Source organism: Gossypium arboreum, chromosome 9 (genome assembly GCF_025698485.1).
Source record: "Gossypium arboreum isolate Shixiya-1 chromosome 9, ASM2569848v2, whole genome shotgun sequence".
NCBI lineage: Eukaryota > Viridiplantae > Streptophyta > Magnoliopsida > Malvales > Malvaceae > Gossypium > Gossypium arboreum.
Window position 1 is genome coordinate 10,184,665 of NC_069078.1, and position 27,574 is coordinate 10,212,238.

Below are 27,574 nucleotides of genomic sequence, written 5' to 3' on the forward strand. Positions count from 1 at the left end.
CTATCTCATGTTCCAATATTAGAGCCGGCAGCGAGTTTTTATCTCTGCAGCAAACGAAAAAATGGACTCTTACACTTCATTACTCGAGAAAACCCGCCTCCCTCAACCTTCCCTCCAAAAATTCGCAGTAATCTCCATCTTCTCCAAGCTCCAAACCGCTCCGGTTCGCCTCGGGCCCGATTCGGAGCCCGGAGCACAAGCTATCTCTCAATGCCTCCAGTCCTCTTCTCCCGCCGTGGTCGACCAATCAGTTCGCGAGGTTTGCCGCCTCGTTTTGAACTCCAACATGGACCTCTCTCGGGCCTTGTTGGAGCTCCAATCAGCATTGGAAGGATCCGATCCCAAATTCGTTCCTCTCTTCGTGAAATCTTTGGGGTTTCTCGTTTGTGTCGGGTACGAACGTAGTAACGGGTCTTGGAAACCCGAGTCCCATGAAGATCACCCGTTTGTCAAGGTTTGAATTAAGTTAAAATTGAGTTATCTTCATAGCAATCATCATTGCGTTATAATTTTTAATTATTCATTCATTTGAAAAATTTTAGATTCTTTCCAGTCGGAGAGAGGTTGAACGGGAGCTTGTGAATCAAGTTTTGTTATTTATGGCAAAAAACAAGGGATTGGGAATGGTGGAAGTCTGCGAGTTCTTGAGACATTTTCTGATTTTTTCGATTTTAAGAATGAATGCCTCGGATTCTTCATTGTTTTTGTTTGCTAGACAGTTGATTACGTCAATGGCATCGTTTTGCTGTTCAATTCCTAACCAGGCATTGCCAATTTTCAGAGCACTTATACATTGCCTGAAATATTTCCCTCTCAAAAGCTTGGAGGTAAGCTTCTTCTAATTTCTTAACTTATTGTTCTTTTTTGTTTGGAACTTGTGGTATCTTTGAAGGTGCAGTTTTATTAGGTATTTAGGTTCTACAATCTTGTGAACTTTCAGGTAACCAGGAATTTTTGCTATGTGGTTGAATGTTTGGTTGACTCGTTTACTGTGGTTTTGAGGCAATTGGTTGGAAAAGGAGTGGTACGTTCTAGAAACTTCAGTTTTCACTTAGACCATTTTGTTTTGACTTAGAATTTTTCTTAGTCTGGACTTTCTTATGATTTTCATTCATGCCTTTGTTGCCTTCTTATCATTCCATATTATTTGTTCTTGGTTCATGTTAACAGTTGATTACAGAAGCTCAACTATGTGGGGTGGAACTAATAGAGAATGTGCTTTCACTCTATATGTCTCCTTGCAAGCAGTCTGATGAGATTGAGCCTATAGTTGAGCTATTAAAACACATGTTGGTAGCCCAGAAAGATCTTGCACTGCATTATATGCCGGAACTAGCATCAGTAATATTATCCTTATCTGTTTTGCTCATCGAATCCGATCTTGAACATCAACAGCTCTCAATATTAAAATTCCTTCACTTTCTTTTGAAGTGGAAAAGCAAAATCGGTATTTTCAGCATTTCTATGTATATTCTATTCTCTTGATGCCCTTTAAATTGTATCTTCAGAATTTTTTTGCTGTATACTGAATTTTTATTGTAGTCTAACCTTTATTTCTAAGTTTCTGACTTAATTTTATTTTTTATGAATCCATGTCAAAGAAGTGTGTAAAATATTAATACTTTTATATGTAAATGTTTAGTTTTCTAAACCATCTTGGAAGTCTCTATTTAATTTAGACCATTGGTTTATAATAGTTTGCTGTTTTTTGTTGATACTGACCATTGGTTTAGTTTTCTGGTTTGTGCTGCTGTAAATCAACATGTAGGCCCTCTCTCTAATTTGTGCATGTGGACAGTGTGAATATTTCTGGAGTGGATGAATGATGATTGATGATCCTTTATCATTATTTTGTTTGGGTTGAATTCCAAGACCTTATATTTCTTACAATATTCTCTTGCGGTCACTTTTGTAGAGTATGCTGTTAATGGAGCTGAATATTTCCTTAGTGAAGAGCTTTTAGTTATTTTTCCCGTCATCAGCCTCATATCGTCCCCCTCTAAATCAGTTAAAGGAGCTGCAAATGATTTGCTTGTCCTTTTAGAAAGGCTTTTAGTAAAATTATTGACAATGCCAAAGATTAACCTAGCCAAGAAGATCGGCTATCCATCTATTAGCAGACCTGAACTGATAACTTACAGGCTTTTGCAGCATCTATGGTTTGAGGTGTGTTCTTGCTGTCTAAAGTTTAAGGTTCTGTATTTTTCTTTTTTGGCGATCATGTTGGATATAAGAACTACTGTTTTTGTTTGGGGTCTATTTTCTCAATTAAATATTAATATTTGTCACAGTGTTGAAGATCATAATCACCAATTACTGAAATCACTTATTTATTTGCTTTTACGATTATTTTGAGAAGGAAGATACTTTATCAAAATAATGATGTTTGTATTTAAAGCAAAAAGTGGTGATCGAAGAATCACACTGTTTATGTTCTGTTTTACAGGATCGAAATTCATTGTCCAGTTCTTTCTTTCTAAGTTTCTCTTCTGTTTGTGGAACTGATGTCCAAGAAATGCATGGCAGACCAAGATCTTGGGCTTATCAACTAAAAGAGCTTGCTCTATGGATTGTTGAGAGAAGAAAATCAGGTCTTCCTGTCCCACGATCTCAAGAAATTCTTCTAACAGGTAAAATGCTAATAAATAGTCATTGTCTTTGGTTTGTACCAATGAAAGTATGAAGTACCCAATGTATTTGTTTTAGAGGATAAAATCTTTACCTCATCTTTGTATCATTTTTCCTTGTAGAAATGCCCTTGCTATTTGGAGCAATTGCTGCAGTTTTGGTGATGCATCCATCACTTGGAAGTACTGCTATAGATGCTTTAGCTTCCATTGGCAATATGGATCCAAAACTAGGTGTTTCTTTGTTGCTAAGCATTCTTTTTTATAATAACATATTCACCAGAAAAGATGTTGTCTACCAGAGTATGTTGGTGAGAGTTCCTATCACTTCCCTAAACATTGTCTCAACTCTTGTTTTGTGCTATTAAGCCTCTTCATCTATGATTCCTTCCATTTGTTTCTCTTTTTCATAATAAAATTTTGCAGCCTAAGCTTTTGGGAATGCTTCCATCACTTGCATCACAGACTGGGATGATTCCGCTTGTAGTTCAAACTATCCTGCCAATGCTGCACAAGGATGCAAAACCGTATGTACTCCTTAGATAACTTTTTTCTCACTCTTTCATCTATCTTGTGTTGTTTTTATTGAAGTAAAGGGAGGCTTATGAAATGGCTTCACTTGATTTATTGATAGTAACCTCTATTTATAGAGGTAAAGATAGACAATCACATTTAAAATAGAAATAAGATAAAACAATAATTTAAAACAATTCTAAACTAGGATAAAAGATAATAAGAACTTTATTTGAATATTTCAAATCCTAAGATTACATTATTATGCCCCGCAAGAATGACAGTCATGAAAGCAGCAATCTTGAATTGATGGTGACAAAAAATCCTAAGATTACGTTATTATGCTCTCACAAGATTGATGGTCAGTAGAGCAACAATCTTGGATTGATGATGATGAAAAAAGCGCGAACAGTTGATGATAACAAAAGTTGGTGTTTCCAATTGAGGACGTTGTAATGACGAACTCTTGTTGTGAGTTACGGTAGCGTAGAACTGAATCCAAGTTGCGGTTTGACATCCATTAAACAAGGCCCCTCAACCGACTACTGAAATAATCAGGCACGAATCTTGCCACTTTGAACGGATAGATAGAAGCCGATAATTGGCTAGCAGTAAAGAAAATCGATTGGTTGGCTATGGTTTTTAAGAGTTGGCTTTGTTTCAGCTAAAAAGGTAAATAATTGGAGCCATATCAAGATCCAAGAATATGCTTGTTTGAGCAAAAGGTTAAAAAAAGGCATATAGGCTAAAGATCGAAAACCATGTAGTTGGACGAAACGCTCGGATACCATATTGAAGTAAAGGAGGCTTATGAAATAGCTCCAGTTGATTTATTGATTGAAACATCTATTTATAGAGTTAAAGATGGACAGTTACATTTAAAATAGAAATAAGATAAAACAATAATTTAAAACAATTTAAAACTAGGATAAAAAATAATAACTTTTTTTGAATATTTAAAGTCCTAAGATTACATTATTAGTTTTTTTTGCAATGACTTGAGGGTCATATTAGTACGCCATGTTTAGAACACATTGTTACATGATATTTTTAATTGCATGGAAATTGCATCCTCTTTCCAACTTTTTTTTATTGTTATTAGTTGTCCTTAAGAGGTATTTGTTTGTATGCTTGAGAAGTTGTATCCTGGGAAGGATAAGATCCAAATTTTAATCAAGGACTTTCAAACACTCATTTGATTGCTTCCTGAAGAATTGAACTCTAATTTTGTGCTTCATAGCTGTTTTTTGATGAGTCATAATGTTCTGCTGCTATGACCTATGAAGAATCTTCTTTTAACTTGTTCCAGTATATGCTTATTTCATATTCAGAGTGTTGTACGCAACAGCTACTCGCTTGCTTTGTCAAACCTGGGAGATCAATGATCGTACCTTTAGTAGTTTGCAAGTAAGCACTATAGCATTTCTTCTCTTATTGGCTCTTACTAGTTACCCAACTTAAGACCTGTGTTAATTCAGCTCTTTAGTGTTTCTATGTATATTTTATTTTGGCATAATGATAAATGTAGTCCTCATCGTTTACATTTTCTATCAATTTGGCCTTTACTTTTTTTTTTTTGGAGCTACATTTGGCCCTTATCCTTTCAAAAAAGAGTCATATCGCTTTTTTTTAACGAAAATGGTGGTTAAAACATTAATTTTTAATGTTGTTGGCATGACAACCTGCATGGCAGTCCATGTGCATATCATGCTAACATAACAATTTGTCTTATATCTCACATCAACAAATAATTTAAAAATTATAAAACTAAATCAAAATTAAAATTAAAAAATATAAAAAGTTAATAAGAAGTCAAAAAAAAAAAAAAAAGCATGGAGTACATGTGGATTGTCATGCAGGCTTCCATGTTTAAAAATCTAACATTTAAGTCAGTATTCTTGTTAAAAAAACATCATTTCAACTCTTTTTCAAAAGGTTGGTCAAATTTGACTTTTTTTAAAAGGTTGAGGGCCAAATTTAGCTCAAAAAAAGAATAATGGCCAAATTGGCAAGGCTAAATTTGACATTATGCCTTTTATTTTCCCCATATATCTATGGTTGTTTATATGTGTACAGGTATATTAGCTTGTCTATTATTATTATGTTGTGAAAATAAGAGAAGACATAGCTGTAATTTACCGCATAGATTTTTTAAACTTCTTAAATTTCAAAATCAGCTCTATCTGGAGGACCCTGCTCATTTGTGTTTTTAGCATTTGCAAACCAATCTTGGATGGTGATGTTGAAAGGAGAAATTATTAGGTAGGCCTTCCTACTAGATCAGCCGTGATCCCTATCCTATAATATAATAGAACATAGAATATTCTTTTACATGTCATTTCTTACTAAAAATTTAATCCAAAAAAATTTCTTTTTACTATACAAAAGCATGAATTCCTTCCAACCATCCTTTTACTCTTTCCTTACCAAAGGTGATGCAAAAATATGTTTTCTACCTCTGTATTTTCATTGTTTGCATAGTTGCAAAACTTGTATTTTTTTTTTGGGGGGGGGGTGTGTGAAGAAAAAAATCAAATTATTTCACAGTTAGAGAAAAAAAAAAAAGAAATTGGGTTGGCTGTGGAAGAAAAAGTTATGTTTTTCTTTTTTTTCCCTCTAGAATTAAAAATAAAATAAAATCAATCTAAAACAACTTTTTTTATTGACCTTCTGCCGTTCATAAATTTTTTGAAGAGTAATGTTCATTCATTCATAGAACCTCTAGAAGGATAACATGGATAGGGAGTCCTGCACAGGGTGGTACTGAAACTAATGGAATCACCAGAACCCCCAATAAGAAACCTGGACAGCTGTAAAACCTAAGATTCCAAGCATCATAAAAACACAGTCAAAACTTGGGAAGATCTATTAATCTCTGCCTTCACTAAATTATATGCCTCAACATCTACTTCTGTGGGGATCTGAGACATGTTCAAGCACTTGTCAACACTGAGGCAGTCATCCATCTGTATTTTGTTTTTCAATTTGGATTTAAGTTGTCAAGCAATGACCTTTTTTTGGGGGGTTTCAAAAATTGGAAAAAAGAATGGCATTAGGGAAGGAGTGGATGGTTGGAAGAGAAAAATGGCATAGGCGAAAAGGGATGAAAGAGGGGAAGGTGAGTTGGAATGGAGACTAAGAGTGAGCTGGCAATTTTTAGTGACATGTAAAAAATATTCTTATGTGGCATTATAGTGTTGGACGGGGACCACGCTTGATGTGATAGGAAGGGCTTACCTAATAGCTTCTCAGTTGAAAGAGTCATGTGTCACTTTTTTTTATGGAAGTCCTGTATCACTTTTGATCTTATAGTTTGAGGTTGCACTTCTCCAAGTATTTATCAAACCAGGCCTTGGGTTGGGCACTAGTCCTCTTGCTTTCTGAGTAAGGTGGTTTCAAGTTGGATTAGTTCTGCCAGTATGATCTAGTATTTGAGCTTTATTATCATGTTTACATATATTCCAAAATTTAACTTCTTGTTTTAATTCTTGATTTTAAGAGAATCAATCCGAACTAATAATACTAACTTAAGGCAAGCAAAGGTTTTGCTGCTATGTTCAAATTTAACTACCGGAGTTCAGAGGCTCTATTCTAGTCTTGATCTAGGGCTGTCTAGGTGTACACATCTTATATTTGTCATATTCGAAGACTTTTCTCATTCACTTCATATAAGTTCAATTGGAAAATGTTTTAAGCATGTTTATCTGCCAAAAATAGACTTCTTTGCATGTTCATTTTTATGCTTTCTCTGTTAATTATTGAAAACCTCATTAGGGTGATTGACTGTTACTCTCTGATGTTTGCCTCTAGTTCATGTGGCCAGTTTTTATTCTGTTTTAATTTTATTTTCTTTTCCTCGACGTAAGGGAGTACTAGCTCCAAAAGGTTTCACTGAATTCATGCGCGAGAGAAATATCTGTATAAGTATGGCTGTTTCCATTCGGGATGTTTGCAGAAAGAACCCTGATAGGGGTGTGGACCTTATCTTGTCTGTCTCGGTATGAAGCACTCTCAGCTGTTATCTATTTTCTTATTCTTTTACTCGTCTTTCTTTCAACCCCTCCAATTTTTCCCTCAAATAAACAGGCTTGCATTGAGACTCCAGATCCCACAATTCAAGCTCTTGGTTTTCAAAGTCTTGCGCACCTTTGTGAAGCTGATATGATTGGTAATCTTAATTTTTAGACTTGAATTTTTTACTTTTCGTCATTTCTTAAAGGATTATAATTTTAATTTCTTTATTTTGTGTTAAAAATTTGACACTAATGCTTATGTCCATTATATTATAATATATGTATGCATATGCCTGCATTTAGTCTTAACCTCTCCCCATCCCTGGCCTAACGTTACTGTCATAATAAGCTAGAGCTAGAATTATTTGTGAGACTAATGAGATTATTGTAGCCTGAGTAATTTCTAGTAGATGTCCTTCATCCAATGATGCTAGCAAACCATATTTAATAGTTTCTTGTTTTATTTCTTATCAGTCTAGCTCATTTGCAATGTTATGCTGTCCAATTAATTTCTTTATTTCTTTCTTTCAATCTTATGAATTAGTCTTGCTGACTTTAAATATGCAAGGTATTCTGATTCTATGTTCTATTTATATTATCCATTCAGATTTTTATACTGCATGGGATGTTATTGCAAAATATATGCAAGGCTATAATGAGGACCCAGTTCTTGCCTATAGGTAAAAGTTTCTTGATATTTACTGATTCCTGAACAATGGTATGAGTGGTAAGGCTGGGTTGAACTTACATGACAAGTGCAGCCTAGTCTTATGCTGTCTGCACTTTGTTTTCCAGCTGGGAATAGTGTAGGCTTAGTGTTTCTCACTTTCAACCACATTGCCAGTAATACCATGGTGCTGTAGCATAAGTCTAGGGCTAAAGATTGCAAAAATGCGGTTCCACGTGATGTCTGTTCATGTCAAATTTGTTAAAAAGGAAAAATCTATTTAGACCATTCCTGCTTTGTTGTGATGACAATTTGCATAATGATGTCCATAATTCCGGGTTTCTACCGTGGAAATATGAGACTCCTTTCCTGAAATTCTGAAGTTGTTATCTTGGGCCCTAGGCTCCTAGAGCAATATGTTCTGTTGTTATATTTGAATGTGACAGTCACTTCTGATCAATATATTTTCTGCTATATGATATTCACTTTGTACAATACAAATGCTAGATTTACATACCCATTAGATAAATCAGAATACCATCTTTCAAATGAAAATATTCTAAAGTCTACTCCACTAATCTCCGCTTATTGGCAGTGTCTGCTTTCTCCTAAGATGGGGTGCAATGGATGCTGACGCATATCCAGATGCCTCTAGGGAAGTAATGAAGATTATATGGGATGTTGGCTGCTCCTTACATATGGGTCATGAATTACAATGGGCAAAGGCCAGGGCCTCTGCATTTGAGGCCTTAAATCAATATGAGGTTTGAGGAACCTGACATTTTCTTTTTCATTTTACATTTATTTGTTTTTTTCCACAAAAAATTATTTGTGCTATTTTTGTGTTGTCTATTACACTCTCGGGATACAAACACAGGGGTCTCCCCTAAGTTAATCAATGTCTTTCCAGATACCAAGTATTGTGAAGAATATTTCAAATTTCAAGCAAATGATCATGGATCTACTTCTTTCTGAGACAAATCCAGATGTACTTAAGGCCTTGGAAAGACTTCAAGTGAAAATTATAGGACATGAACATAGGTAGTGAAATATCTATAGTTGAACATTCCCAAGTAGTTTTGTTCTCTGTTTCTCATAAGTTCTGTCAACTTTCTCTAGCAATCGGCGAAGATTTGTAAAGGAGAAAAAGGTCCCTGCAAGTAAGATTGAGAAGTTGCTGGATGTATTTCCGCAGGTGATCTTCAAATCAGGTATGATAAGATTATTTTTCTTTGCCTTCTTAAAAGAGTTTTGGTTATTAGGAAATGGATTTTACTATTTGCTACCTTACTCTTATGTCCTTAGGACAAGTTGGTGCATTACAAGTTTAGAAGTTACTTCATCTGCGGTACAGTTAAAAATATTTTGACTTTTGCTTAGCAATTTGGTAAAATATTCTTTAAAACCGCATCAAGTATAACTAGAAGTGATTTTTTTTCATTCTATGATATTTAGCAGAGAAAATAGGTAGGCATTATATATGGATAGTTTTTAGGTTCTCTAATTGTAAGGTGCTTCTTATTCACTGAGCTAGCTGTTCTTATGGTCATTTCATTGGCAGGAAAAAGAAGAAATCCTGGAGAACTACCTGGTGCTGCCTTATTATGTGGTTCCTTTATTTCTAGCACTTTGAAAAACCAAGGCACAACAAAAGTAGGATAATCTAAATTATCAACGTCTTTTCATTAGAATATACCATGCTTGGTAGGTCTTACATGCTTAAGCCTGTAGGGGTTGCAAGATTCTCATTCTGAATATGAAGATATAATGGTGCAAATAGCTGCATCTCTTCAACTCTCAAGAAATATTTTTGTTGCGCTTCTTTCACTTGAATCATGGAAAGCTTTTGTGCGACGTTGGATGAGGGCTAATATCTTGTCTATCGATGCTAAAGCCTCGGTTATTGTTTCAGATAAAACTTCTAAAGCTGCTAATAGTATTCTGAAGGTTTGCCATTCTTTGCTGTATTCAAGTCATTTTCTTGTATCTATTTCAATAGATTGTATTCAGTAAAAATGATACTCATCTTTCTCTAATTTTATCATACAGAGCATGATGCGAATTGCTGAAGAATCTATCCCTAGATCTGCTGAAAATCTTGCTTTGGCAATTGGTGCTCTTTGTGCGGTGAGATCTTAAATGATAATAACTGCATCTGTAAACTTCATAATTCAATAGCTTCCTAAAATCCGCCTCTACTGTGGAGATATATGACAAGGTTTAAGGAGCTCCCTACAATTATTATTCTTCCTGATCTTCATTTTTTCTTGCTGTTATTAGGTCTTGCCACCATCTGCCCATACCATTAAATCAACTGCTTCAAAGTTTCTTTTGGGTTGGTTGTTTCAGTATGAACATGAACATCGCCAATGGTCAGCTGCTATCTCTCTTGGATTGATCTCAAGCTCCTTACATGTGACAGATCATGAGCAGAAATTTCAGAGCATTAGTGGACTTCTTGAGGTAGTCTCTTTGATGCTGGTTTGGCCTTGCCCCCCTCTTCCCTAGGTCAGGCATTGAAACTGCTACAGACATATTAAGAATTAAAAATTGTGTTCATATAGTGCACTCAAGTTATTCTAGAAAGTCAGGAAACAGTTGGAAGCTAAAATACACGTTCTTTCTTTTTTGAATGTCGAAATTTTGTGTGAGCATAGTATACTGGTGTTCTAATCCTAGTATTGAGGGTTTTCTTGTCTAAGCAAATTTGTTAACTCACCTGGGTGCTGACTGCTAAACACAAGTTCGAAGTTTCTGGTACTTGCTAAAGGAGGGTAGACACCGCAGAAAACTAGTCATTTTTAGTTGGTTCAATAACAATGGCCTCTTATCTGCTTCAATTATTAATAGTTGACTATGATCTTGGGAACTGGGATGTGGCCCTTTTATTCCTTTTTTCTTTCCCTACAGAATGCTGTTTATTCACACATGCTAAGAGAGATGTTTGTTTCACTCTCGTAGCTGCACACACTCACACACAGACACCTAGTCACCAACACATGCAAGAACATGAAAACCGCAATAAATAAAATTTTGGTTACGTGGATTCCTCATTGGCCGAGTTTTTTTTTTTTTTCTATTGATCATGCTATTATGACCATTCCTTGTTTTAGAAAGAGTTCAGAGGAATAAGCTGTTCAATGAAGGAGTTATTAATTTCTTAGTGTATGCATTAGAGCAAGGAACTTCAGTATTATTTTCGTAGCTGTAAACATTGGCTAAGGGGATAACCTCTGTGTCTAGAAATATTTATAGATTTATAATAGTTTATTTTTTGCGGGAAATTGCTTGGTTCAGGTTTTGTGCTGTAGCAGAAGCTCCATTGTAAAAGGAGCCTGTGGAATTGGCTTAGGATTTTCCTGCCAAGATCTTCTTTCAAGAGTTGAAGCTCCAGATGACTCTAATGCTAATGAAGAAAGCCACAAGATGCTGGAAGAGAGATTGTTGGGAAGAATAGTTAGAACATTCTCTATGATATTACATCCAGTTGCTGCTTCTTCAGCCAATAATCTAGAAACTCTCTGTGCACATTTTCCAGCAAGCACAGATGATATAGATACTAGCATAACTTCTGACTTGTTAGCTGATGATTGTGATTATTTGGAGGATGATATATGGGGCATAGCTGGCCTCGTTATTGGCTTAGGGAGCTCTATTGGTGCAATATATAGAGCTGGTGCATATGATGCTGTGCTCAAGGTGAAAGACTTGATTATATCTTGGATTCCTCATATGAGTTCCTCGGTTCAAAGCTATGGTTCTAGCAGTGAAAGGTCTGAGATGCTTTTATCTGTGGGATCCTGTCTTGCACTTCCCCTCGTGGTGGCTTTTTGCCAAAGAGTGGAAATGATGAATGGTAATGAAATAGACCATCTAGTCAATGGCTACATGGAACTTATTTCTGACTTACTGTCAGTCAATAAAATCGGTGCTTTTCACAAGAGTTTGTTGATGGCATCAACTGCTGGAGCTGGAAGCCTATTATCATGCATATTATCTGAAGGCTTGCACTTTTTTGAAGTGGAACGTGTGAAGTGTTTACTTGAACTGTTTAGAAAATGTTATTCTAGTCCTTACCCTCCTATCGTCCATTTAGGTGGGATGCTTGGCATTGTTAATGCTTTTGGGGCAGGTGCTGGAAATTTAGCTGATTTTCGCCCTTTTAACTCCTCTGTGCAAACTGGTTATGAGCAAAAGGTAGTTGTATTATTTTGTTTCATGTGATTTAAGCCACTCTACTTTATGTCAGTTATTGTGTACCCAAATACTCACATACTTGGTCAACAGGAACCTTCCCATATTTCAGGTCCGATACTTGTGAATCCTGTTTGTGAAGACCACTCAGCATCATTGATGCAAGAGATTTTTCTTGTTGCACAAAATCCTGATGATAATCAATTGCAACAATATGCAGCGTGGGCAATTTCGTTTCTTCGACAGCGACTGTGGTCTAGAGAAATTTCGAATAGTGCTGGTGGTACACAAACTGAGTCTGCTGGCTCAAAATCTATTTCACAAGGTGTTCCCGAGGACAGTGCAGTCATGAAACTTGGTCTGTGGCTTAAATCTTTTAATCATTCCAGGGTGAGTTCCCTTATAGTATTTGTATTGGCTGATGATAATTGGATTTTCTTTTTCTAGGCTAAGATGTGTATGGATGCCTCTGTTTTGCATACTCTTATGCCTTCATTCAATTATGTTTCAGGAAAAATGAAACTTATGATATTTTTGATTTTACATTAGGCCAAATAGCTAGGAAAGCCATGCTATACCATATTTATCGTATAAACTTTTTATTTATTGCCCAATCTACAGCCCCACTTCTAATTTGTTAATTTATGTTTATAATTTTTTGCTCGAATGAGTTCAGACAGGTACCAGTACACATGTATGCACAGTAACTGCTATTTTAAGGTGTCTATCACTAGCTCCTAGGTTACCAACCTTGGATTGGGGTGCAATTGTTAGACGCTGTATGAGATATGCTCAAGTTACTCAGTTGCCGGCACCAAATATCACTCTTAAAGGAGGAACCCTCAGGGAGGAATGCTTGCAGTTTGCCTTAGTTCATGCAAAGCAATTTGATGGTCTCCTAAGATTCCTAGATGAACTGTCTGACCTTTCCCGGTTCAGAACACTGGAGATAAGTCTCCAATCTTGTCTGCTCAATCATTTGGCTGACCTGATAAAACTATTCTCGGGTTCAAGGCTGGAGAAATTATTGGATGATGTGAGTAATTACTTTTCTTCACTTACAACAAACCAGGTGCTAAAGTCGGAGGAGAGAAGTTCATTACGGAGTTCTTGTTGGAAGGGTCTCAATCAGTGTCTGGATGAAGCATCTCTTGACTCTCTAGAATACATTAAAAATATCGAAAGGTGCATGGAAGTGCTTTTTTCTTTATTACCATTACCTCAAGCTCCTGTTATTGTGCAAGTGAATCAGTTGGACTCAGTTGAGTGGTCCGAGGCGGTTAGGTGCTTGGCAAAGGCTCGCCCAGGCTGGTTATTGGATTTTCTGCATGTATGAACTTTTTCCTTGCAAATTAGTTTCTAATATCTTCCTAATATGCCCTAATTTGATCTGTTAAGCATTTGTTCATCACAGGTTTCACATCCGGACTCAGTAACAAGAGATGTTCAGTTCGTCGAAGTGCTGAAAAAGATTCAAGCTAAAGCCAAGCTAGTTCGGATTGGTTCCATCCCACTGACTGAACTGGGAAAATCAAAGTCTTATTTATTGAATTCAGAACCACTTGGTTAGTGTTCTTTCCTACGAATGTGAAATTCGGGAAAATGTGAACAAGTCACCATAAGAAAGTTGTAAGTATTTGCTTGTGGCCACAAGATTTGCTTATTCTGACAAACTTCCAACATTTTGTATTCAGGTACTTGGGGTGTGCTTCTTGAAGTTGTAGCAACTCTACAACATGTGGAGGGAAGTGTAAAAAGACAATGGTTGGTTGATGCAATCGAAATCAGCTGCGTTTCAAGTTATCCTTCCACGGTAGGCATTGATCTCCCAATAAAGTTAACCCGATTTTCCTCTTCCTCCACCATGCACATACACACTCACTAAATCATACCTCCAGTACTGTGAATTTGGCATGTGAGTATTTGCATGGATTCTAAAACCGGACTAGACTGGATGGCTAAACCAGTTGAATCAGAATTGGTTGGTTCAGTGGTCAAAATCCCGGATAACTGGATCTTTTTTGAAATTTTAAATTTTGGATTTTATTAACAAAAAAATTGGGTTTTCTTATTGTCTTGGTTCATTTTCATACTTGTTTTTTAATATACATATATTTTTTTCTATTTTTTTTGAATTTTTGAATTTTTATGAAATTTCTTTAATTATTATTAATTTATGTTTTTAAATTATTCAAGATAGTCAAACCGGAAGCCCCAACGGTTTGACTTACGGTACGGATTTTCTACCTTGTGTAGTTGTTTGATTTAGGTGGCTTGCCATTTAGGCTAATGGGTAGAAAGGAGGAGCTGAAATTTTGATATCACCTATTGAACTAATTGATAGAAAATATAAACGTTGAGAGCTAAATTTATCATTATGCTGCCTTCATCTGCATCCATGGATCACAGGCACTGCAGTTTATTGGTCTTCTATCTGGTTCTTGCTGCAAATATATGCCCCTCCTCATTGCGGATCGGTCATATGTTCTGAACGATATACCAGTTACCCTTACCTCTCTATTGTCGGATCCAAACTGGGAAGTGGTTGCAGAAAGCTGTACTTCTTATCTTTTGTCGTCAACAGAAAGGATTTACAGTTGGGCTACGAAATTATCATCAAAGAGTGGTGATAATAGATCACCAAGTTCAGAAGGTATCGATGAGAGTGAAAAGGGAATGGCTCAGATTCTATTGCTTGTTATGCATCATGCATGTGTTTGTTTGAAACATTATCTGCCTTTGGAGAAGCAACTCAGACTTGCAAACATGGTTGTTCATTATGTAAGGTAAAAATTGGAGGCTGAAGATATTAAGCAAACACCCATAAAATCAATTTCAGATCAAAGCTTAATTTGATTTCCTGTATAACTTTACTCTCATCTTTTTTCATTATTTTTAATTAATTTTGTTAATCTTTCACGTAGCCGAAATCCAGTATGTTTTCGTAGGATGACAGCAGGTTATTTATGTAAAAACAATTTCTATAATTAACATATCCAAATATATTCAGTACACAAAATTTACATATTTAACAAATATCTAACTAATAATTTAATTAATTTAAAATTCGATGGTAATATTTAATTTAAATTTTTTTGGATAAACGATCATTTCAATTAATTATAAAAAAAAAAAAATCGACGGAGTTAGCTATAATAGGTACGCCGTTGGACCTTACGCCTTACATTACTAATTAGAAAACAAAGAAGCAAATGAATGTTCCCCAGACTCATCCTCAATGTCACACAAACAACATAAAATATCAATTTGTCCACCCTAATTCAAGAAATTGATTTTTGTAGACAACCTATCTTGTGTGATGAATGCATGTTTTGAAAATTGTAGGACTTCTCAGACCACTCAATGCCAATGCCCTTTCCAATAAAAAGGAATTACACAGTTGTTTATTCACATTTTTAGTAACTTTAGAGGGAGACACCAAAAGTTGTGCATACTAAACAAAATAGATGGAGTCTCCCAGCATAGGATAAGCATTAAGAAGTTGCGTTTATCTTTTCCACTGGAAATCCAAAATAACGCACTAAAAGTATTCGAATCTTCATCCCAATAATTTCCACAATTGAGTTGAGCCGACCCCTCCACCATATAGTTCTCTTTTGAAACTCCAATACATTACTGTAAAAAACAAAAACACCAAATTAGATATTCGATAACATCTCTTTCAAAGCAACCATGCCATATCTATTCCCACCTTGGAATTTTTTATGGACAATAATTCAACCTTATTCTGGTGGATCAAATTTGTGAACTGTAACCACTCAATGTAAAATATTGAGTTTTATCGGTCAATGAAATTTATATCTGACAGGTTCATCTTGCTTGAATTAAATTTAGATAAAAAAATAAAATTAATACATATTCTAACCTTAAATTTATAAATTTTATTTAAATTTTTTTATTTAACCATGTTTGAACTTGGATTTTGTCGTACACTTTACAATAGCATGCGTCAAGCATTACAAAAAGAAATTATAGAATTATTTAATAATAAGATTGAATGTGGACAAATAATTGTCCAGATTCAAATGAACCTGACGACAACTTCCAACTTTTTAAATGTACTATTAAGTAATTTTATACATTTTTAATTTTTATAAAATATCATATTTTTATATTAAAAATAAATAAAATATAGTTTTTCCTAAAAATATATAAATTTATAAAATATATTATAAAAATTATTTCATGTCCAAAATGAATCTAAACAATAATTTGATCGTGTTCATTTCGAATGTGTTTTCTTTTTAGTAAGTTTATATATCATTTATTTTTATATAAAAAATTGATTATACAAATATTGAAATATATAAAATCAAATACTTAAAAATCATGACATAATAATATATAAATAATCACAACTGAAAAATTATAAAATTACTAAAAAGCACATCCGAAATGAAATTTTAAATAAAATAATATTCAGAATCATCTAAATTTAGAACTTTACTTGTCCGTGTTCTTTGTGAACGAGAAATAATTTTATAATTCCTTTTATAAATGTATAAATTTATAATTTTTTATATTTTTATTTTAATTCCAAACTAATAATAACATAAATTTATAAAATATTAAAATATATAAAAGTAGTAAAAACACACACACACATCCGGAATGATCTTTACAAACTGTCATCCAAGTCATCTAAATCTGGACAATCGATTGTTCAGGTGCATTTTCAACATGAAATAATTTTTATAATTTTTTTATGTGGTTATAGTTTTTATATTTTTAATTTCAAACTAATAATAATATAAAACCTTATATTACATAAAAATAAAAAATATATATAAAATTACTAAAAGGCATGTGTAGAATGATTTTGGACAAATTATCATCTAAGTTCGATTGAATCTAAATAACCATTTATCATGTGTCATGATATGAGTCTGTTATATGTCGTATTCTTGAGTGATAGTGTCGCAACATCACTTTCTTATAGAGTTACAACAGAGATATCAAAGTATAACAAAAATTTAAGTTCAAATACTAATTAAGTCCAAAAAAAAAAGTTTAAGTATCATCTATTTATTAAAAATTTTAAGTACCAACATATCTAAATATTTACAGAATTTCTTAAGGATATATCAAAATTTTCAAGGTTTTACCAAAAATTCTAAAGGTGTGTTTGGGTGGGGAATTTGTAAGAGAGATTTCATTTGTATCTAAGATTTTCAAAATTCTAAAAATGAATTTACTTGTTTGGCAAAACATATTGGAGAATTTTAAATTTGTTAGTAAATTCAAGAGGGAATTTTAATAGCTCAAATTCATTTTTCAAATTCCACCTAAATAGGTGGTTCGATTATTTATCCAAACAAAGCAATTACAGATCTAGTACTTAAAATACGAGCATTTTTAAAAACTCAAAAATTTTAAAATTCTTTACTCAAACTCACTCTAAGTGTGTTTTTTTCCAAAAATTCTAAAGATTTTCTTAATGTCCCAAATTCAATCAATTCAACATTTTGGCATATTGGTATTTATCAAGATTTCTAGGCCTTAACCAAAATTTTAATACTTGTAAGGATTTATCAATATTTCTAAGATTTTTGCCAATATTCCTAAGGCTTTACCAAAATTTCTAAAGGATTTAACAATGTTTCTAAAGATTTCCCTTGGTGCCCAGGCTTGATCAACACAACACTTTGACCTACCAAAAAGTTTACCTTACAAATTTTGATAAATTCATAGTAAATGTTTAGAAATATTAGTAAATTCCTAAAAATTTTGATATATAAAATGTTGAGTTGATGGAATGTAGACATAAATTTATTTTAGAAATTTTGATAAATTGTTAAATAATTTAGTAAATACTAGTAAATTATCCTATCACTTTTTTTCTTTTGCCGTTAAATATTAGCAGGAGCCCATAAGAAGATCTTAGTAACTCCCAGTGAGAAGGCTATTTGGAAAACCTTTTCCACCACACTAGACCATCTCTTTCCAACTACTGCTTGACCTCCCACTCATAATGCAATTCTCTTCATTATCCCTCCATTTTAATAATTAATGTATCATCATATGAAATATAAATATAATGTTATCTTTTAATTATAATTAATTTATATTTTATTATTTACTATCTTTAATGTTCATTCTTTTGCATTTGAACTTAAACACATTTTTATCATTAATCTTAATCTCATCATAACTACGCAGATCCAAAGTTTTGACTTGAATTACTATTTGTCAATTAAAAAATATTTATATAATATTAATAAATTTCTAAAATAAAATCCGACCATAGCTTAAATCCGCAAAGAATGCAGGGTAAAGAAAAGGAAAAATAGAGTAGAAGTGCAAGCCAATGTAAAACAGAAATGGGAATGATTTTTCATTCAAATTTTAAGTTAAATATAAAGGCCATTTCGTCCTACATTTAACTAATCTAAAAAGACCATACAATTTGCCATCCCAAGTAACTGTTAAACCTTACCATGGCAAATTAATGATTTAGAAATTTCCATTTTTTACATATATCCCAACCATGAAACAAAGATAAAACAGCAAAAATTTTAAATAAAAAAAAAATTGAAATTTCAGTTATTGAGAATAAAGGACTCATGAAAATTAGAGTTTCAAATTGGAAGAATTTATTTACCTCACTGTACAAATCCGTAAAACAAGCCCCCATCCTCAACTCGTGTCGCCTTTTGGTGACTCTTTCATGCTAGATGTTGGGGATGGACTCTGCTCTGAAACTTCAGCCAATTCCATATGCTCAGCGAAACTCTCTCTATCCGAATTCTCGGATTCCCCATTGCCTGAACCAACAACTTCTTGGGCAACGCCGTGTGATGTTTTTTCTTCTTTTGTGACATCGGCTTCTAAAGTCTGCTTTGGTGCGGAAGATGAAGTTTCTTTGCTACTAGGGTTAGTGTTATATATCAACCATTTAAACTGCAAATTGTTGCCTTGCCAGCATTTACCATTTACATAAGCCCTTTCTGCCGATTGGCGTGTGCTGTATGTTATAAGAGCTGAGCATTTCTTCAATGCCTCAGATCCGATATCATCATTATCTTCATTTTCCACATCTTGTAGCTCCACAGAGAAAAGATCTCCATATTGTAAGAAGTGCTCCTTCAAAACATCAACCTGATTGACAATCAGATCAGCTACCTCTCATTGCCAACAACAAAAAGCATAAAAGCTGAGATACAGATATGAGTCTGACATAGGTATTATTGATAGGATTTATTCCTATACCCATATTTGAATGTGTCTGACACAGATATTTCAAGAAAAATGAAAAACTGAAGCAAGATGGCTACAATATGCCCAAGGCAACAAAATATTAAGAGATTTCTTCAAACAGCACACAAAGATTATACTCATATTGTGTTGTGCAAGAACATAAAGCTCTCTATTCATTATCAAAGGCCAGTTGTTTGTGAAATGTGCTTCTTTCCTCATAAACGATGAATTAAATACAATTTTTCTCAGATGAGGAAAAGGAGAGAGGAAGACTTACATCTGCAAAACCAGAAGGCAATGGCGGAATAACTCTAAAAGCAGTAGGTCGGTTGTCCAATCTGTATTTATTCATCAGGAATGGATGCCTCATGGGTGCAGACTGACGAGGCTTACAGTACTGCTGCTTTGAGCCCATAGATTCCTGCAATGCCATGGTGGTACTTGATTTTGGACTTCGAGAAACAACATTTTCCATTAATTTGTTTTTATCTGTCATCTCTTTAGTGCATGTTTTTGCTGCAGAAGCACTGGGTTCAGAGGAACTAGGAATCAAAGCTTTTGCAGGATCAGGTGCACTTCCTACCTTGTGCCTCTTAGCCGCTGGCTCAGACAGTGGATCACCCTTGACAATACTTGACTGCAAAAGGTTGAAATAGAATCAAATGTTAAACCTGCCTAGAATATAGGGATAATAACAACGTTCACACTTTAAAACCCTCATTTTCTGTTTCATCATTCTCTCAACTCATCAGCATGTGCAGGTAATCAAACTATTGGAAAACAAAAGGCATGCATGTTTGAAAATGTGCAATAGGCAAAGAGCCAACAATGAGGTTTTCACATCACATACTATCTCATTCAAAAATATCACGAAAACATGCAACTTCCAAACCTGATTGCTACAAATAACAGTCTTTTTGACATGTAAAATTACACAAGTGCATATTTAGGAAAGTAAAGAAAGTTCACAGTACTTGTTTCTCAAGTTTGTTCAACTGGCGCCGGAAGTCATTCCGCTTCTGCTCCAGCATTTCCTGCTTCTTGCGTAGTTCCTCTTTCATTTGCTCCAGAGACTCTAACTTTTTCTGCAACAGAGGTGGAGCCTGGGGACCATTCGTACTAACAGATTTAGGGGATTTCAAAGAAGGCACATCAGTGCCATGGACAACACTACTCTTCTGAGCAATACATTGAAGATTATCCTTTCCTTTATTAGCAACAGGTTGAGGTGGAACACCAGAAGCTGTTAGACCACTTGGAGTAACTGGCATGCCACTGTTCACGCCATCATCAGGTATGCTATCCCTATTAGCCCACCAGAGCTTAATAAAGCGGTTACCCATTACAGCATCAGGTGCCTTAAGAGCAGCTTCTGCCTCTTCCCTCCTTGAAAACTGGATGAATGCCCGTTCGCTATTTTGTGGAATATAAATGTCAACAACCTCTCCAAATTTACGAAAATGAGACAGAAGAGCCTCTCTTTTGTTGCATTTCTGGGGAATCCCATTGACAAACAGTGTACGGAGTGCCTTTTGAGTAGGTTTTCTGCGACTATGCGAATCAATCTGTGACTTCAATGACAAATCCATAACTTTGGAGCCATCGTCCTCACTGCAGATCCGCTTAACTTGACAGGAAGTGTCCTGTGAGCTAGGAAATGGTTCTTGTTCCTTCTTGGTTTCATTCTCAAGATGGTCTGAGGGTAAATGATCAATTTTATCTTTTGCTTCTATTCTACTTCTGGAGCTACCGATTCTACCCCAAACTGATAAATTCATGCCCTGTGACCTGCTGCTTCTAATTGGCAATTCATTATCAGCACTCTCACATAACATGCCATGATGAAGATCAGAGATATCATCATTTCGCAATGGTTCCATTTCATTAATCTTGGGTGAACACTGTCCTGTGAGTGCTGCCGATGCTTCTGGGCCGTTGTTATTCCACAAGGGTTGATCAGGATCATACAAATCTCCACCTGCACTAGTAGTAGCAGTATATGCACAATTCAAACCTGTAGCATCCTCAGTCATTCCAGACTTGCTACTTTTGCTATGTATACCCTTGCCGTTCACCAATGTGGTTGAAGGAGGAAAAACAGAAGGTAGCGGCCCAGGTCCAGCTGATGTTGCCAATATTTGTGCACTTGGAACTGAAACAGGAAGGTTAAACTGTGACAGACTCTGCAAATCAGAAAAGAAATTAGCGTTGACTCAAATACACAGACTGCTAAATACTTCAAGGTGAAAATAAATAATTAAGGCTGAGGAAGGAACTTTACTACCAAGGTAATTTAGATTTCAGAACAGTGTAAACATGACAATATTTTGCAGAATTAGAATATATAGATTAAACCGTAACAGCAAGGCTCAGGTTACGGCGCTGCCTCTGGTGGTAATGCAGCAGTTAATGCAAAGACATTGCCAACAAGCATTTAAAAGGGGTTAAAAAAGGAATCATTTAACATAAAGGACATGCTTAACACATAGTCCCTGGCTGGTCCTTAGTGAAATTACATTTCCACATCACATTTTTTTATAAAAAAAATTATATCAATTTTGTAAAGGCTCGTGGAGGACTGCATAAGACACCACAACTCAAAATCAAAGTAGACATTAGCAAGATGCAAACCTGAACATCTTCAACAACAATACGATTGACACCATGCTCCATTGGACACATGTCTCCTCTTAGACAAAATCCCCGCTCCTCAAAGTCTCTACAGCGTTGGCGAGGGATGACCATATTTAATGAAGAATTCATTGGTGGCCTAAGCACCCCTTGTAAACCAATAGAGTGGAGTGTATCAAGGCTGCCATTTGGTATTCCTGGCATAATGGCAAAGGCACTCCGTGATGGGGCTTGTGTGTTTGAAAGATTAGGCAATCCCCTTCCGGCAAAGAGACTTGGAGCAACAGATCCTGGCTGAACCAATTGATAAGCAATATCAACAGAGTTGAACCTTGAATCACGGTGATTCCAAGAAGAGTTATCCCTTCCTCTTCCCCGACCAGGACCAGAATCTCCACTGAATGTTTGGTTAGACCTAATTCTCTGGTTCAGATCCAAATGTCCTCGAGGAAGTGATGCTAATCCAGGGTATCTTCTGTCAAACTTAGATTTCAAGTCTTTTTCTAGAAGCAAACTGTTAGAATTTTTGCAGGTTTCAGCTGCTTGAGATTCATTATGCCCATTTTCTAAAGGTTTATTGCGCTTTCTGTATGGCCTTGTAAATACAGGATCTGTAGAATCTCTCTCTAATGATTGAGAACATGTATCCCTCCTACGATGCTTATGGTTGCGATCATCATCTTCCTCATCACTGACTTCTTTCTCCTCCGGATCACTTATGCAATCAGGAGCAGAAGTACCACCGGGCTTAGGCGATAAGACTTTCAGCTCCATGGATCGTCTTGAAATAAATGATAAATCTGTGTATTTTTACAGCATGCAAAGCCCTAGACAACCAAATGCAGCAGTCAAACACCTTGACAAGAAATTTGAAGTAAAACCTAAAAACAAGGGAAAGCATTAGAGTACATACTATGGTACTGGCAACAATAAACAGTATAGAAGAAAACACTCTACGGAAAAAGCAAATTAAGTTGCATATTTTAGGGACATTTATGTCAACAGAATGCCAGTGGTAAAAAATAATATTCAAGACAAATAAAATGTAGTGATCCATAGCATCACAGACAACAGAACATTAAGTATAATACAACTATTAGAACCATAGATATCCATAGCAAGAGATTATGTGGTAAAGCTAAAGAGACTATGTATGCAATCAAACATGCATTGCACCAAATGCAGGTTCAATATGAAGACAGTTAGGTACAGATATTATATCCATAAACAAAACTCCATCAACTTATTAATCTATTGCTTTGCTTGATATTGCATTTGTTCCTTAAGCAGACTAATCTACTTTTAGCAGATAAAGTGCGCCTTTGCGCCCTTGATATTTCTACAATATTTTGTACCCCAAGAGACCATTAAGTAATATTACGTTCAAAGCAAGAAAAACTATATCTCTGTAGCTTTATCCATAGGCTCATATCCAACATTAGATGTCTCCAATTCTAATCCATCTACAAAAATTAGACACAAATCGAACAGATACACAGCTTTGTCACTATAACTAAAATCAGTACATCTAAAACGAAGACCATATGCTCAATAAAACCTTCATTGAAAGGCATAAAACCCATACTAACATAAATACCAAAGAATATACAGGCTAAACCAAATGCCTATGATAAAAACACTATAGGACGTTCATATGGTTTTCATGATCCTTAAAACTCATATCATAACTAAAGGTTACAGGAAATAATTGAATACCTCAACGGAACTTTTTTCACTCCAAAATGCTTCAAACTTATCGAATTTACGCAAAATTTTTAGATAACTCATTCTTTGTTGTTTGACCATGAATTCTGATTTCTCGTTATTAAACTACCGAAAACAAGTTCATAACAACAATTTTTTTTTTACTTAAACTACATTAAAGCTGAAAAAGACGAAAACCTTATAACAATTTTAGTCGAAAGCCAAGGAAAAAATAGAGGAAAAAACCCTAATCCGAAAACTATTACAAATATATTAAAAATTGAGCTCGAATTAAAGAAATTCCGTGTAAATCCAATCAGCTAAACAAAATTCACATAATTAAAGAAAAAAATTAATCATCTAGGTTTTGCAGGCAAATATATATATATATATATATAAAAGAACTTACAGAATATTCTAGAAGGATGGAAGGAACAATGCGTTCGGAGCTATCATTTAATTCTGGATTCAATCCGACCCGACTTGCAAATGAGAGAAGGTAAATTAGAATACGATGGAGGGTTATTTCGGGAAGAAAGAAAAAATACTAAGCCGGAGAGAAATGAAGGCAGGGAAGGGCATGATCGTAATAAAGTTATAATCGAGGGGGTAATTTTAATTCGGAGGTTGTCCCGAGGAAGGGAGATTATGAGGAAGAAGATATGGGAGAAAACTTATTTGAGGACGAAGTTAAGAAAAGGGTATTCTCGTTTTATGCCCCCATAGTTTTATGTATTTTTGCACTTAGCCCCATTTATTGTATTTTTCAGTAGGGTTAGCATTTGATCGAATCAAGTTGAATCAAGTAAAAAAAAATTTAGTTAATTCAGTTAAATAGTCATATTTTATCATTACATCTCGATTTGAATTTAGAGTGAAATGAAATTCAAATCAAATCGAATCGAATCGAGTAAATTGTTCGAGTTAAATTAAAAAATTATATATGTCAAATTAAAATCTTGTTACAAGATAGCTCATTTTATGTTAGAGCACATAACTTTGAAATTATATATATTTGAAAAAATTTCAAAGTAAAATAAGAAAAAATACTTTAGTATGATAAACTTAAATCTCAAAATTATTATTTTAGAAAATTTTTATCTTTCTTTGTATATTATTTAGAATTATTTAATTTTTTAAAATATATAAATTTTGGGGTTTATATAAATATTTTGAAATGTTAAAATTTTTTGTAATTTTTGTTGAGAGAGACCAATTTAATTATTTACAAAATTAATAGAATTAAATGGGTATTTATATCAATCTATTATTCAATTATTTTGACTCGAAAAAATCGAATAACTCAAATAACTTGATTCGGTTAACTCTAAATTTGATTTCTTTTTAAATTTTTTAAATTAAATCAAGTTTGGCTCACTCATGTTTTTCTGAAAGCATAGCCGTTAACATGTGTATTGTATTTTTTTAATAAATACATGTTTTGTATTTATTATTTAAAATTTTGATGTATTTAATAAGTTTATGTTGTATTTATATTTTTATGATGGTTAAATCACACAAATGATCATTAAAATAAGATTAAAGATATATTTTGGTCACTCAAGTTTAATTATGATTATTCACAATGATTACATTTTAATCATGGGTTACCCTTAACCAACTTTAACTTTTATTACCCTTAACCAAATAATGATGGAGCACAGTAACGGAACGATTAATAATTAATTTGTCTCTGGATTACAGCTAAAATATTTTCGTCTTTTTAGATTTTTGTTTAACAATAATTTTAAAAAGTAAAAACATAAAATATAAGAAAATCTAATAAAAATATGAAAATTTATAATTTTTAATTATAATTCCGGTCCTAAATGAAAGCATTTTGGTAAAGCGATTAACTAATACTTTGGAACATATCTTGTATATGACATTGCAGAGGCTGATAGACCGATAGTCATTGAAGCATCGTTGTTGTTGACGTTTAGGTACGAGAGCTATGAGGGTTTTATTGAATTCTCTGAGTAAGAATCCCGAGTTGCTTGGATAGTAAGGGGCTACAATCTCAGTACTGTTGGTAGAAAAATCTGGATTTTCCATCAACTCCAAGAGCTTTAGATGGGTGAATCTGAAATACAGCTTTCGTAATTTCGTCTTTTGCTAAGTGCTTGCAGTGTAGATGGAATGGAGGGTAGAGATAGAGACTGAAGGAAGTGACAAAGTTCATCAGGTGAAGACAGAAGTGGTTGGTCGTAGATGTTAAACAAGTATCTGAATGCCAAGCACCGTGATTAATTTTGGTCCTCAATCCACTGTCGATGTTCTTTGAATAGCCTCAGGATATGGTTGATGGATCGACGCTTTGTTGTCATTGCATTGCATGGAAGAACTTTGTATTGCGGTCTCCAGATAGGATCCAGTCAGTTCTCGCTTTCTGTGCCCAGTTAATGTGTTATTCATCAAGCCGCAGAAGCTCTGATCTGATTTGTTTCTGCCGCTGGAGCTGGTGCAATGTGTTGGGGTTGTCGTGTAATTGATGTAGTTCCATTTCCAGCTGAGCTCGTTTAGTACGTAGATTGCCAAAAACTGATTTGTTCAATCGTCATATTTGAGATTGCGTAAGTTTAATTTTTGCATTGCGAAGGCCGGGAGCCATTGATTCGGGAGTTCCACGCTTGCTGAATAACGGTTCAACATTGGGGATGAGTGTTCCACGTAATTTCGAATCGGTATGGCCGTCGACCAAACGACAACTTAAATTTAGAGAAGAATATTGTACAAGCCCAATTTTGGGCCCAAATAAACATAACCCAACTATAAACCCAAAACTTAGCCCAAAACATAGCCCAAAACACTAACCCAACCCAAAAAAAAAATCAAAAAAATAAAAACCCTAATCCCACCTACTCCACCACCCTTGTTGGCCACCTACTCCACCACCATTGTTGGCCACCCACCTTGGCCACCTAAACCACCTCAACCACTCCACTTGCTTACAAAAATTTATTTGTAAAATTTGGCCATAAAAGCCATTCAAGACTATGTTAGAAGGGGTTTTTTGTTTTTTGGAAAGGCTAGTTTTTGGAGATTAATTAAAGATCAAAGCAAAAGAGGTTTCTTTTGTCTATTCTCATCTTAAGCTCTTTGTTTGTTTATTGTTTTCCTTTCAATTTTATTTTATTTTTTTATACGAAAGTAAAAATAAAAGTAAGAAGCTTACCCATATTTTCATTACCGAAAAAGGTTTTTTTTGAGGTCCGGCCGCCGTGTACGGTGGCGCCGATGGCTGTCCGTGGGGGTCCATGACCGAAGCAAAGCCAGACCAACGTCCGGATTTAGAAAAGAGGGAGAAAGAGAGTTGAGAGCTTTGTTTTATTTTTTTTTATTTTATTATTTTTACTATTATTTATATTATTATTATTATTATTTCTCATGTATATATTATTATTTATATTATTATTATATTATATATGCCCTCTCCATATTTATTTATATTATTACTATCATTATTGTTACTTCTATTATTTTTATTTCGACTACTATTATTATTATTATATATATATATATATATATATATGTATTATTGTTTGTATTAGTATTATTATTATTATCACCTATTATTATTACTTTACTTTTGTATTCTAATGTATTATTAATATTATTCATATTTTCATTATTTTCGCTATTACTATTTTTATTATATATTAGTGTATATTTTTATGTATATATATATTTATATATAGTATTGTTTTTATTACTTTAATTTAATATTTTTATTATATTTGCTTTTGTATTTCTATATTTATTATTATTATTATTATATAGTAGTGTGTATTTCTATTATATATATATATATATATATATATATATATATATATATATTTATATATAGTATTATTATTTACTTTACTTTAATATTATTCTTATTATCATTATATCCAACCCAATAATAATTCTTTCATAAAGTAATATTCAGTATTTGGTAATTCGAGACAATCGTGTCCTAACTTACTGGGTTTCGATTTTCTCCTTTAACCTAAATAACGGAATAC

General features: G+C 34.1%; 2 protein-coding genes across 4 annotated transcripts; one reads left to right on the forward strand and one right to left on the reverse strand.

Annotated features, from left to right (window-relative positions):
- Positions 1–20: 20 nt before the first annotated feature.
- LOC108453120 (protein RST1) lies at positions 21–14,882 on the forward strand. Its single transcript, XM_017751050.2, has 25 exons — positions 21–454; positions 543–827; positions 941–1,024; positions 1,171–1,447; positions 1,916–2,166; positions 2,447–2,630; positions 2,751–2,938; positions 3,054–3,154; positions 4,472–4,547; positions 7,007–7,138; positions 7,227–7,308; positions 7,761–7,833; positions 8,416–8,584; positions 8,731–8,861; positions 8,940–9,031; positions 9,382–9,473; positions 9,552–9,767; positions 9,870–9,947; positions 10,101–10,283; positions 11,118–12,017; positions 12,108–12,404; positions 12,691–13,344; positions 13,429–13,579; positions 13,709–13,827; positions 14,424–14,882. The coding sequence occupies exons 1-25, from the start codon at positions 62–64 to the stop codon at positions 14,802–14,804; spliced, it is 5,589 nt and encodes a 1,862-aa protein (XP_017606539.1). The 5' UTR covers positions 21–61; the 3' UTR covers positions 14,805–14,882.
- Positions 14,883–18,365: 3,483 nt separating this feature from the next.
- On the reverse strand, positions 18,366–24,270 carry LOC108453593 (zinc finger CCCH domain-containing protein 41-like). 3 transcript variants are annotated; one of them, XM_017751787.2, is made up of 5 exons: positions 23,977–24,270; positions 21,864–22,744; positions 20,207–21,415; positions 19,510–19,869; positions 18,366–19,133 (listed from the first exon to the last, which is right to left on the reverse strand). In XM_017751787.2, the coding sequence occupies exons 2-5, from the start codon at positions 22,635–22,637 to the stop codon at positions 18,672–18,674; spliced, it is 2,805 nt and encodes a 934-aa protein (XP_017607276.1). In that variant the 5' UTR covers positions 22,638–22,744; positions 23,977–24,270; the 3' UTR covers positions 18,366–18,671. The 3 variants fall into 3 exon arrangements, with proteins under 3 accessions (XP_017607276.1, XP_052875256.1, XP_017607277.1); XM_053019296.1 differs by having other exon boundaries at positions 18,366–19,118; positions 21,864–22,690; positions 23,977–24,264; XM_017751788.2 differs by having other exon boundaries at positions 21,864–22,690; positions 23,977–24,264.
- Positions 24,271–27,574: the final 3,304 nt, after the last annotated feature.